This window comes from Trachymyrmex septentrionalis, unplaced genomic scaffold (assembly GCF_001594115.1).
Source record: "Trachymyrmex septentrionalis isolate Tsep2-gDNA-1 unplaced genomic scaffold, Tsep1.0 scaffold182, whole genome shotgun sequence".
NCBI lineage: Eukaryota > Metazoa > Arthropoda > Insecta > Hymenoptera > Formicidae > Trachymyrmex > Trachymyrmex septentrionalis.
Genome location: NW_017304990.1, coordinates 51,299 through 64,829, shown reverse-complemented (window position 1 = coordinate 64,829; position 13,531 = coordinate 51,299). Strand labels below are relative to the sequence as shown.

Below are 13,531 nucleotides of genomic sequence, written 5' to 3'. Positions count from 1 at the left end.
AATTAACGGTCAATTCGAGACATGCAGACGTACTCTCGCCTTCGTGAACGGGCGCTCCGTATGAGACGCGGGGAATTTTCTGTCGCCGACCTACAGCCGAAACACCGAAAACCGCGAGTATCGCACAATCGCTCTGTACGCAAAGTATGTACGCTGCACATGTGCTGCTTATGTACGTATGCGGATGTGTGAGCGCGTGGTCACGTGTGTATGAGAGACAGAGAGAAAAAGAGTCGAGTGATGCACGTTCGTGTAATAGATTTGTTTTAAAAAAGAAGAAGAAGAAGAAGAAGAACGGTATAGGTGTTTAGGTATTATAGGTACCCATGTCTTTTAGGTGCGGTAGTTTCTCTCCCGTAGTCGTGCGAAGCTTTCTGTCGAGAAAGCCCCCGGGATTAGAGTCTGTGTGTGTCCGGTCGTCACGTGTTACAACGTGACCGTGGGGTTCAACGCGTCGCGTTATAGGCATAATACATACAGAGGGGCAGCCGCAAACCACCGCACTGCATCACCGCGACGCCCAGCGCCACGACGCAGTACGACGACTAACAAGCCTCCTTCTTGCTTGCCTTTCGCACTTGGCCGAGCGTTTTTTTTTTTCGTACTTTTCTTTTTTTTTTTTGTTCTATTTTTTTTTATTTCGTTTTCGCTTTTACGCACGTCAATATAGATCTATCACCGAATCGATATGCCAATACATCTCGGCTCTTGGCCACGGATTTTGCAACCGTCCGATGATATATTTTTTTGCGTCGCGTCCAAGTCGGCATCGCGTCGACGTCGCGTCGCGTCGTCTATTTGTGCGAATTTCATTCGAGCTAAAGCGTCAAAAAAAGCGATCCGACAGTGTCGTATTTTCTTATTTTTTTTTTTTCCTCAACGATAGTATCTTTTTTTTTTTTTTTTTTTTTTTCCTCAACGATAGTATCTTTTTTTTTTTGTTCTCTTTCATTATTCGCAGAGCACTTTCATAGAGCCCGAATCTACGCCCGGAGTTTATACGCTAGTCTGGAATCATATAAATGCACATATTATACAGTAAAGACAAATCCTTTATCCTCTGGGAATATATTCTGCTTTGCATACCGCATGACCTCTTCACGAAGCATTCTCGATCAGCGACGAAGAAGAACCGCAGCGATTCTCCTTCTGCTGCCGTTTTATTCTCACGAATAAAACCGACGTTACTCGTCGCAAATTATGAGATATGAATACACGTGGAAACGATAATGGAATGTAAACTGATTCGGTTAATCGATTCGACGTAATGGAATTTTTTATCGAACAGTTTCCTTCGAATACTTTGTTTAAGATAATATCCCGCTTTATTGCACATAAAGATAGCAGCTACGATTTAATATTTGATTGAAACGACTTAATATTTCATTATGAATGTTCACGAAATTGTCAGAAAAATTAGCCACGAGAGTCTTCGTCGCAATTTAATTTGACTGAGAGAATTTAATTATTAATTTCTCGCGTTTCTAGAAAGAGGTACAATTTTGTCGCGTGTTTCACATATTATTACGTTCGTCACTAGCGTACCTTTGGCGCATGAAAGTCGTAAATGGCTAAAGAGGAGAATATGAGAATTAAATAGAATTAGAAATCAGTCAGCCTTGGGCAGCAATTGACTGATACGGATATTCCGTTTAGTGAAATTAGAACAGAACGTAGTCGCAATATCGAGAATAATGCAGGAAGTCCGGGATAATACATAAATGCATAAGCGCGAAGGTGTTAAAGATTAACCGACGTAAACCACTTCAAGGTCGTAAGAATTCGCATGTGCGAGAAGATTATTGCGTAAACGGATTTCGACGAATGACGGGTAAAACGGCAGCAGAGAGGAGTCTCGTCTCGAGCGCAAAGGTTCCAAAGATTTCGTAGTGGCCGCACTACTAAATCAGTCGACGAAGGAAGCGAACGTTTGCGATTTTATCGCCGTTCTTCTCACTTATCGATTATCGCACTTTAAACCAAAAAATAGAGAGAGAGAGAGAGAGAGAGAGAGAGAGAGAGAGAGAGAGCTCTTAGTCATTAAAGAAATTATTGATGACTATCGTATTTTGAAAAATAAAAATTTTATTTTTCGTAAAAAAAAAAAGTGTTTATAGAGAAAATAAAAGAAATAATTTTCTTTTAATTTTATATATTTAAATTCTAAATACATTACATATTAATATTAAATTATTTTAATTATACCGCAATAATAATCTAACGTATTTGTAAGAAACAATGTTTAAACAAACATGTTCTTTATATGACAATTGTGATCTCTATATATTTACATATTATAATTTTGTCCGTAGTATAGAAAGAGAAACTTTTTAATTATTTGTTCGTTGTTTATCTGGCAAGTATATCGAGATGATCTTATCTCATTATAGACACATCGCTAATATTTAGCATCGTTTGTTTATCCGATAAGAGAAAAACGTTGTTTTATTGGCAGGATGATGACGGTGATTAAACGATTCGCAGATTCTACATTCGGCATTGGTTTTAACCCTCAAAGCATCACTTTGTTTCTTTTTTTTAGTACGAATAATATCAATTTGGCGAATCGGGTTAATTATTTTAAGTATCGTTCACTTAAAAGCAGTATCAAACTTACTTCTTGATTAACTTTTTGAAAGAAAATAAAAATAAAGCTCCGACATAACGGTCTCCCACAAACTAACCACGTTATGTCTTGAGGGTTAACAAATTAAGAATGATTTTTAGGTAAATGAATTTCTCATACGCAGTGTTCGCACGACGTGAAAGAACATGGCACAGTAAGCAGATACATATCTGTACGCAACACAAACGAGCAACTTCGCAGTCGTCCAAGATTCAGCAGGCGGCCGTCAAGCATCCCTGGTGCCAGCTACGCTACGAATTCTACGTCAGCGATCAGGCGGTATGCATGATTAGTACGTAATATACTAACAATTAGAGAATAGTTTAACGGTAAGAAACAACGGAACGAAAAAAAAAAAAAACCAAAACAAAGGAGAAATGAGCAAGTGAATTAAAGATGATATATGACCATAGTAATATATATGTATAAGTATATAGCACAAGAGAATGGGAGCATAGAGTACACAGATTAACGGGAAAAAAAAAAAAAAAAAAAAAAAAAAAAACGTAAATGCACAATATATGATCCTCGGGTTTTGTTCTCACTCACGTTTGCTTGAGCATTTGGGTTTGGCAAGAAAGCAATGGTGATGATTGGTCGTGGTAGCAGATAGTAAACGCGCTCAACTAACGTTGAGCCGTTCGTTCGCGTTGATTTCTTTAGCGGAATTTTCAGACTTACTTGACAAGCACCACGTCTGAGAGCTCGGTTTTCACACCCTGCTTCTTCGGCTCGTATTCCGCTATCATCGGGCGCATTGGCGTTCTCTGTAACAGAACACAAGAGGGTCGGAGTTAATCGGTGCGAATTACGAGCACGTTGCGCACGCACGTGACGAGCTGGTGCGCGCGCGCGAATTAATTAAGTGGGTCGAAATAAAGGCGCGTTATCGGCGAACGCGATGAACAACTTTTGAACGCACCGGGACGAGGACGATGATCGTTCGTAATTGTCTCTCTTGGAGGGGAGCAGATTGGGACAGGTCAGTTTTGTATCGTTCAGATTATGCGTAGCCTCGCACGTCTCCGATCCATCGAGCTGTGTATATGACACGCTCCGTTGTTTATCCGATTTGGGATGTTTTATCCAATGGCTTTCCGGATTTTACGATCGACTTGATTAACGGTAACTCCTCGATAACTCAATTACGAATGGCTTTCGCCGTAACGCGTTGCGGAGAAATTAACTCGTTTAAGTAACGCGCGAATTAAAAAAAAAAAAAGAAAAGATATTAAAAATTGAAGTGACTTAAGTTACAATAATTAATTATCTCATGAGAAATTTATGTTTGTCAAGTTACTCGAATGCATTTTTAAATTCTCCTTGCACTTCGCTGCCGCAGCGAATAATATTTTCATTCTCCTTGTCCAGTAATTAAATTGCCTCAATTATTTTCCAAAATAATTCATATATAATTTGTATTCACCATAATATGGGGACGATCGTTCGCTGCCATCAACGACAGTGAGTTCATTTCTACATCGTGAGAGCTATCGATGTTCCCCATTTTGCCTTTTCTTTTTCACCTTACGAATGTACGACGAGTGTTATTAGTCCCCGATAAACACCGTTTCAGACCTCGTAGAAGGAAGAGAAATGTATTATTTGCACCAAATGTTATCCATTGGTATTATTTCGAATTCACGTCAACACTCGGCCAGTCGTCTTGATAGACCAAAAATCTCCAGAGTACGAATGAACGTGGCGCGCGACGGAGGAATGAAATCAGAGCGCGAAGAGCGGGAAGCGTCAGAGTGCTCGTGCGGTGCCGCTTTGAAAGGGAAAATTTTTTTTCCTCTCGGAGAGGTACGAACGTATCCTCGTGGATAATTGCGAACGCATCACGTCATCCACGTTCGGGGTCTTCGTTCACATTCCCGTTCGTTTCGCGAGTCGAAGAGGTGGCGCGAGGAGGCGCGAGGGCAAGGAGTATCTATCTTGAGACGCCCCGCCTGCGGTGCGCGACGTCCGGCGAAGAGCGTTGAAAATCGACGCGCACCGACGCGCGTGCAAAACGGGCGTCGCGACGACCGACCGAACGTTCCGACGGAATGCCGACGGATAGACTCAAACTGAAGTGCCCGCCCTGTGTGTTCACACTGGACGCTCTATCCGCGAGCGGGGGATAGAGCGTCCGCTACTCGAGGTCCGCTCTATGTACGGCGCCGCGCGCGACGCAGGAAAGCGCGGTTACCGCTGCCAAATCTTTCAGCGACGTCTCCGGAGGACGGGTTCTTTATATACCGTACGGCTACGAAAATAGGAAGAGCAAACCGACGCGCGGTCGCTGCTCACGTGAGCCGTATGTACGTCGTTGCCGGCCATCTGACCGCTAACCAGGTTTAAACAGGATTCTGTTTGAACGACGTGACGGACGGGGGTTCCGAATCGCCAGCCGAAACCTCGACGGTTTGGCTCACGAATTAGTATACGCGGCGCTTGGTTTCGTTGACGACTCATTGCACGAGGAAAAGTGGAAAATTTGCGTATCTATTCGTGGCACAAGTGCAACGCATTATATTGTACCAAGTACACTGGAAAAGAAATTATTTATTTGCTTATATACAGAAAATAAATATTTATTCGATTTAATAAATGATACCTAAATTTAACCCTTCCTAGTCACCTGGGGTCTTCAGGGTGGGAGGGTTTATATTTCTGAGATTTTTTTTTTTTTTTAAACGAGACAAACTACTATTTATCCAAAATTTAAAATATACCCTTTTGCACTTTTAACTGCGTATTGCTCGTTGGACGTCAGCCTTTGCGATTTTTAAATGTGTTAAAATTAAAAATTTTTAAGAGCCAACTACATTTCTATATTCTACAACGTTTAAAGTATATATATTCAGTAATTTTTGTGATTTAAAAAAAAATTATTGGGATCATTTTGTCCCCTGCGTGACCAACATAAAATTCTCAGGAGGTGTTTATCACGAAGGGTTAAGTTTAATTTTTTTGAATTGAACAAATATTTATTTACTGTAAGTAAATAATTCTTTCTCGAGTGTATACGAATAAAAACGGTATAACTCGAAAGAGAGAAAAAAAGAGGAAATTGTGTGTATTATTGTTTTAAATATATTGAAAGACAATTGTAAATCTTTTCTTTTGATTTACACCAACTCTAGACGCTGCGACGTTATTTTTTCCTTGTCCCACGATACTAAAATATTTTTTAGATGCCAATGCTTCAGAAATAGATGCGTCTTAAAATATGATTGCACCATGATTTCACGTTAGGATTATTATGATGATTTGGACTTTAGACTAGTGTCGATAGATAATGAATGCGCGTGCAAACAGCAGTGAATCTAATGTCATTTAGAGTGTAGCTGAAAATTTACTACACTTGATGGACCTCCGCATTCAACGTTGTCGAATCTAAAAATATACGCGGAACGTTAATCGTAGAACAAACGCGATTTATTTATCAATTTAAGTTAACTTATCGATCGAGTATACAAAAATATTCCTCTCGACTCTTTTTACGAATATCTTTACAAATATTTTTTTTACGTTACAAAGTTAACAATTAAATACGATACGTCACGATTACGTAAGCAAATATGTGTATTCGTTGCGTCCGAGCCAATATACATAGCAGACTCCTGAGATCATTTCAAGATGGAAGTCCTAAAATATCGAGGCTAATAATGGTTCTCAAATGAAGGAACATTAAAAATTCATCATTCATCAAAATTGTCCGAACTTTGCGCGCACAAATTTCTTCGTCGAGTCAAAAATTCGTCTCTCCGTGTAACCCATATGTCTCAGTGGTTATTTTGGACATTTGGGAAACATATATCGTCGCGAAGCACGAGATACGTATCCGTAACGGCGCAGCGCCTACGCGTAATATCCCGCGGTGTTCCGGTCACGGTAAACATCTATAAACCCGATCGTCTCGACGACGCGACGACGCACCCACGGAGGAGACCCGGTTCCTCGCCATTCTTTCCAATTACACACCTCTGCGTAGGTCGGCCTCGTTCACGAATTCGCCGTCTATTTTTGCGCCCGCGGCGCCTCGAAACGAAAATGACGCGTTCTCCACATGCGATGAAACGAGGAGAGACTTTTTGCAAAGAAACTTTATCCCCGCTCTCCCGTTGTCTCTTTCTCAACTCTTACGAGTTGAGACTGACAATTAAATATATACAAGTATATGTAGTATATTATTGGTGTACACGTAGTTGTTTTTGATTACAGATTTTATTACAGACTGTTGCAGATTTAATAGCTGCTTTATAAAAATCGAAAGTAGCTGTGATAGCAATTATAAAACTGATAATATAGCAATCGATTGTACTGGAATTTAATTTTGCCCAATGTTACAAAATTAAGGCTAAATTTTCTGTTTTTCTTTCTCTCATACTGTCAGAATGAATTTTTCTTAAAGCCAGACTTTAAGGAATAGTAGTTTATTAAAAAAAGAAATCGAAATAAAAACCATTTATCATAAAATCTAAAGATAACATAACAAAGCGTAAATTACTTTGAATATCGTATGAATTATTATTGCCATCAAAAGTGTTAAAAATGAATTTCCACTTCGCAGCGAAGTGGGAATATTCCTGCGTTTCTGAAGCATGTGACATTCTGTTAATGAATGAGACAATACGGTCTGTTTTCTGTTCCTGCACTAGATTGCACTAGAAATCTCTTTCTCGCTTTCGATAAATATCAAACATAATACCTATTTCACTTCAAGTCCCAAAAGTGTATACTGGTTCAGCCACAGAAAACAGACCTGTAGCACTAATCACGCGATAAGCGGAAACCTCAAAAAGTAATCACGGACATAGGGTAGCCTAATCAGCGACGGAAAGAAGGAAGGGATAAAAGCAATATCGAAATGGGGGAGCCAAGCGGCCGAGGCCTTGAAAGCTAATCGTGCACGATCGTTGTGTCATTAGTGGCAAAATATACATACACAATTCCTCGAGCAAACACCGGCACGAGATAACAGCTAAATTCGTGACAGTCGTTAAATGTATACTGATATTGAGCAACCATGCAAATTGCAGTCTGTTGGCGTATTACTTTTCCGGGTATTGTTTGGGCGTGCATAATAAACGATACGGCGTAAAGAGTTATTGCGTCGTTTTATATGAGATGAGGCATGAAGATCGCCAAGAATCTCAGCACTGCTTTATTTATAAAACAAATATCTAGGTGAAATCGTTATAAGGGTAGCAAGATTTCTTTTCAAGACAAAATATGAAGGCAGATTTTTATTGTAAATTATATCGAGGGAAAATAGTAAATATGCTATTATTTAATTTACTTAATTTATTTAACAATTTAATTTGTATTTATTTCTAAGTAACTAACTTATTCTTTATTAATTTCTTAACGATTGCTGCTTTTAATAAAATTGCTCCTTGTGATACAACTGACTAATCTAAATTTGCACAATACTAATCGGAAGAGAACATTAAAAAACAAATGTTTTAATTACATGTGTCCCAGATAATTAAATCTGCTTCTGCGAATCAAAAAAATTTTTGAAATTGATACTCGTATATTACTAAAGAAAAATAAATAGCTTTGTGGTGTGAATTATCGATCCTTAAAGAAATATTAACAACCATAATACGAACAAAGTGATTGGCTGCTGTTTTGGTTTGACAAAAATATAAACACATGTCAAACTAAAAATATATAGAAATCAGTGTTAATTCAATGCTATTTCGTAAGTGAATTTATAATATCTGTTGCACAAGAGAGAGTGTATTATTATTAATATAAATAATACAGATATTAACAATAATTACAGATAAGCTCTTATAAAATTATTTAATTATGTAAAATTTTATGTCAAAGAACATCAATCTTTTAACTAGCAGTTAATAGAAGCGTACATTACACGAGATCGTAATTGACAAATTTGATAGACCTTTATTCGGTGATTAAAGTCTAGACCGATGGAACGCGACAAAGTGATTCCGGTAGATATTTCGAGAACCTCGCTAATGACCTATCTACAATTGAATCGTTGAAACAGATTTAATCGGTTCAACCGTCAATAAAAACGAACATAGCCAAATATAAACTCGTCTTAACGAGCGAGTCCCGAATCGTAAATCGGCGCAATGGGTTCTCTATTGAACGAAATTGCGACGTATTAAAGATCGTGGCTTTTTTTTGCGTTCCTTTCGGCACAAAGCATGTGACTTCAATGCCACAATAACAACGAATTGCGAGACCCGGTCTGAATGTGATTGTTACTCTCTCGTCTCGTTTATATATACGCCGCGTGTCATCTATATATGTATATAATCTGTGTGCGTATATATATATATATATGTATATATGTATATATGTATATATGCTCTAATGCGAATCAGCTAGCCGTCGGCGCGGCGGCGACAGCGAAATAACGAATTGACAAATCTGACAGCAACGTCACATCCTCATCCCGACAAACGGTACGTTACGCATGACTGCACCGCGTGGGAGTCTCGCACTCTCATTTCTGCTACTGCCCCTGAATTACGTACGCATGTATTACATGGCGGTGCTTCTGAAATTATTATGCGAAGGTGAGAGTATGGATTTACACGATTTACACGATTACATTCAAAGTTTTATTTATTTATTTATTTATTTAAAGAACTTTAACGCCGAGATTACGATGAATTAAAATTGCACTGAAAAATCGTAATTTTTTTTTTTTTTTTTGGAAATTAATGATTTTAATTAAAATTGATTTTTTTTTCAATTAAAAACAAATGTGCGCATATGTATGAAAAAAACATTTCTTTTTTAAGCGAGAAATAAGTGAGCGATTCATCTTACTAATAATAAAATTTAGGGAAACAAATATATATATTATGAAGCGCGAAAAAAATCTATCAGTGAAAAATGTAAAAAAAATCAGAGCCTACGTCAGCCATTCGGGTGCACAGAAATTCTTGATTTTTCGTGTGAATGTAAGAAAATAAGTGAATTATACATTTCAACCCTTCAATTCGGGTCCTTATCAATATAAAATATAAATCGAAATTACATAATTAACGCAAATTTCAAGTTGATGATTCCTGACAAATTAGTGTAGAAAAATTTAAGGAACAAGGTTAGTTATATAGACATCATACACGTGCGCAGTACATATATATATATATATTTCCGTGATTGAACTGACTGGTAACAGCATTGACCTTCTTAATCTGCTTGCGTGCGGTTCAGCCAAATCGCGACCCGGACGAATCAAATTCGTGCAATTATGCCTTGTCATTGGAGACAATGAAGAAGCGGAAACGTTGAAAGAGTAATAGACGCTGCGTTAAAGTCTTTAAACATGATTTCATACACTCAGAACGATTCGCGGTAAGCTCTTATCTCCGTCATCTTTTTCTTTGCCCATTATCTGATCTTTACATCTTCGTCTGCGTCGTTCGAATGACTCATCTCGGCTAAGTCTGGTCCTTACGTAACATCCAATGTGAAAAGGCTGAGCCTAACTTGCGATCTCTCATGCGTGGCGAGTTCTCCTCTTCCAACGATTCGCAACAGATCGCTATCGTTGCCTCGTCTTGTTTCAAAAGGACGTTCAGTTTCATTGAGACACCCAGTATAGTGTCTCGAGACGACTCGCGTGACTTCTATTCCTCGCAGACCACTGAACTCCCGCAAGCTCAGCAACTGAACGCTCGCCTCGTGTTTCCAGTGACGACACGTGCACATACGCAGGAAACTTAATTGCGAGCGCGAAATAAATGGATTCGTATTAATACTGGCGCGATAGCGGGATTGAATCATCCCTACTCGGAATTCTCTCTCAACTGTTTCATAGTTATATAATTTGTACTCGGAAATCATCTATTCGGAATTATAAATATTCCACAGCACGATTACGCTCGATAGCAAGCATGTTTAGCGCAACGACGGCATCTCGTCAAGTCTGTGCCAAATGTATTAAAAAATAATAATGACTTCGTCTTTAATGCGACTACATTGCTCTAAATTTAGAAAATTACTCTTTCAGCGATCCGCAATTATTCCGCGAGCGGAATTGTAAGCGTGCGAGTTAATTGGAGCGTTTCGTTTAAAATTTTAATGAGAGAAAAAAAACTTGTGCTCTGCAAAATGTAAGGAAATATGAACAGTCAAGGTCGTGCCTTCGTAGACGTTTAGAATCGACATACACTATATATTCTTTGCGATAACGAAAATTGAGCGGCGTCTGCGTTTATGATCACAGTTCTTGTAATCACCTGCGACAAAAAAAAAAAGGCAATTACAAGAAAGAGATAGTGAAAAAGAGTGTCAGACGACTGGCCAAAATCATCAAGGTTGCCAAGCAGCTCGAGAACATGGGACGTACCAGACTTGCTGGAATAGCGGCGGAACTGAAGAACGGGACTGGAAAGAGGGGATGGAGAAACCGTAGTAGGGAGAGAACGGAAGGAAGAAGGGGAAACACGACGCGAAAGGAAGAGAGAGAGAGAGAGAGAGAGAGAGAGAGAGAGAGAGAGAGAGAAGAAAAAAGAGAAACTGAGAAAGATAGGAAGAGGAAAGGTGTCAGTTCGGGAAATTTCCATGACGTAGCCGCAGTCGTGCCACTTGCCATTGTCGTTAGACATGTCACGAAGCAATTGACCGAGGAAGCTAAACAATTTGAGGAGAAAGGAAGGAACGTGGAATTTTCAAGAAGAACTAGTTTCGATTACGAAAGAAAGATAACCCATTTTTGGCGTCGGTGTCGGAACGGCAGGGGAAACGATACGAATAAAAACTAATCGGAATCACGAAGATTGTAGAAAGGCTTACGTGAATGTCGATTTCTACGAAATTCTGTTACTACAAAGAAATCTTTCATCACAAAAGCGGAAGATTTTCAAGACTCGACCCGAACATACTGGTAACTGCTTATCCGTAATAGAATCGACAGTGTGCATCGTTTTTAAAAATCGTAACAAGTTTTAAGTTCTTAATTGATATAAAAAAAAAACAATATAAAAGATGATGTAAAAAAAAATCTAGCTTATTTAAGAAACGGAGAAAAGGCACCTCAGAAATATTTCCAAGACGGCATAATTTCTACAATATTTATCGTCAGCGCGTGAAAACAGCTCCGTTCACGAGTTAAATTTAACTTGTGTGACTACTGTTGTAGCAGACGGTTTGTTCACTGCATGGCATCGATCGCCGATACAAAGTCAACGGCCAGTGAGTCTCGAGGAAAACCTACGTCGGCAATCGATCGGGGTCACTAGCAGAAACTAGACATTCGATATCGGACGATAAAAAGGGCAATGTTTATTCATTCTGAACCGAAATGAGCAAAATAGAAAAATACTGCGCTCCGTCCGACAATAATCTTGAATAAATTTTAAATTGGCACTTAAATGAGACTTTAAAAATACAGAAAGATGTTACCTTTCTTACGTCAAAATCGTCCCATTTAAAAAATGAATGACGCTCAGAGAAGGGGTGCTACGTGTGCTGACACATAATCATGGAAAGTTAAATATTATTGAAATTTTAAATAGCCACATGCGTGATGCAAAGGTCGATCAAAAATACACTTTTACGCCACGGCCGACTTTCGCATTCGTTAAAAGTGCCAAACTAAAGGAATCTTAATGCTAAGAAAATTATTTTACTCTATAGCGAAATGCACGCGTATACATACATATACGAGTATACAGTATTATCGTGCAAATTCTCAGTAGAGTTTTTTTTTTTTTTTTTTCAAGATGGTGGGAACATCCGGTGCGTTTATCATATTGCGATAAATAGTGAAATATGGCTCGATACGATATGACGATTACCAAAAACAAATGGCATTAATAGAGCGCATTCCGAATTGCAGAATCCAAAAAGTTGCGATGAAACAGATAGATAAATTGCAATAAGGCACGCTTTTCGATTCCAAAAAAAAAAAAAAAATACGCGGCAATGGATGACGCATCGTGCGTTACATTTTGCGTACGTGTTACGTTAATTGAAAGAGACCGACCGCGATAATGATTTCTCGAGGAATGACAATTTTTATCAAACATTTTATTCCACGATGAATCAGAAGATGACTATCTAAAATATTAGGAAATTCATAATTAATCTTTATAGCAAAGTATCAGATCAACATTGCGTTATGTGTTTCGTATCAATTTATTATACACACACACACATATATATATATATATATATATATATATATATATATATATATATATATATATATATTACGTAACGTATAAAATAGTACATTACGGAGTTAAAACGATATATATATAAATAATTAGAATCGTTCCAAAACTCCATTAGTACCGTAATTATCTTGAAACAGTTTTTACTTTAAAATAAAGAAACGATCAGCAAAGAATTATATAACATACAGCTAATTATAGGTATATATAATAAATAGGATCTATTTATGAATTTGATACATTTAACATTTAATGTTTTACAATTTGATATTCTTCGATTAAATTAATATTAAAAATTAATATTAAAGAGGTAAATCAAAATAATCGCCTCATTAAATATTACTCAGTAAATTTTAATAAATTTTAATACATTAGAATTGATTTTCATAAAATCGAATGCAACGCTAAGAAAGGCAGCAAGAAACGCGAAATAATCGCAGAGAACAATATGCCAACGGACCTCCTGATATGATTCGCTTAAATGCGTTCACCTAATTACACAATATTGCTGTCTGCATATGCAGAATGTGCGTAATCGCCCGTGACGTTTGCAAACTGCGCGTATCCGTAATGAAATGCATTACCTGAATCAACTCTTCCTGCGCGATTTGTTCTTATCAATATTGCACGACAATTGAATTACTTAATGCTTACAGCAATATTTGGCGTCGTAGTTGTAGTCATCGTTGTATATTTTTTTTCGCTTCGACTGCGCGTATCTATTTCGCTTTAAGCACAAAAAAAA

The 13,531-nt window shown here is 38.0% G+C and overlaps 1 protein-coding gene across 4 annotated transcripts in view; it reads right to left on the bottom strand.

Annotated features, from left to right (window-relative positions):
- Nucleotides 1–13,531, bottom strand: part of LOC108746613 (proton-coupled amino acid transporter-like protein pathetic) — a 20,088-nt gene that overhangs the window by 4,944 nt on the left and 1,613 nt on the right. Inside the window, exons 1-2 of one of the 4 annotated variants that reach the window (XM_018483487.1) lie at nt 4,053–4,764; nt 3,308–3,393 (exon numbers count right to left, since the gene is read on the bottom strand). In XM_018483487.1, the coding sequence (XP_018338989.1) occupies nt 3,308–3,393; nt 4,053–4,133 (167 nt within the window). In that variant the 5' untranslated portion in view covers nt 4,134–4,764. Of the gene's footprint in view, nt 1–3,175; nt 3,394–3,548; nt 3,765–4,052; nt 4,765–13,531 lie in introns of those variants that run through there. The other 3 variants (XM_018483490.1, XM_018483489.1, XM_018483491.1) reach the window with 3 other exon arrangements.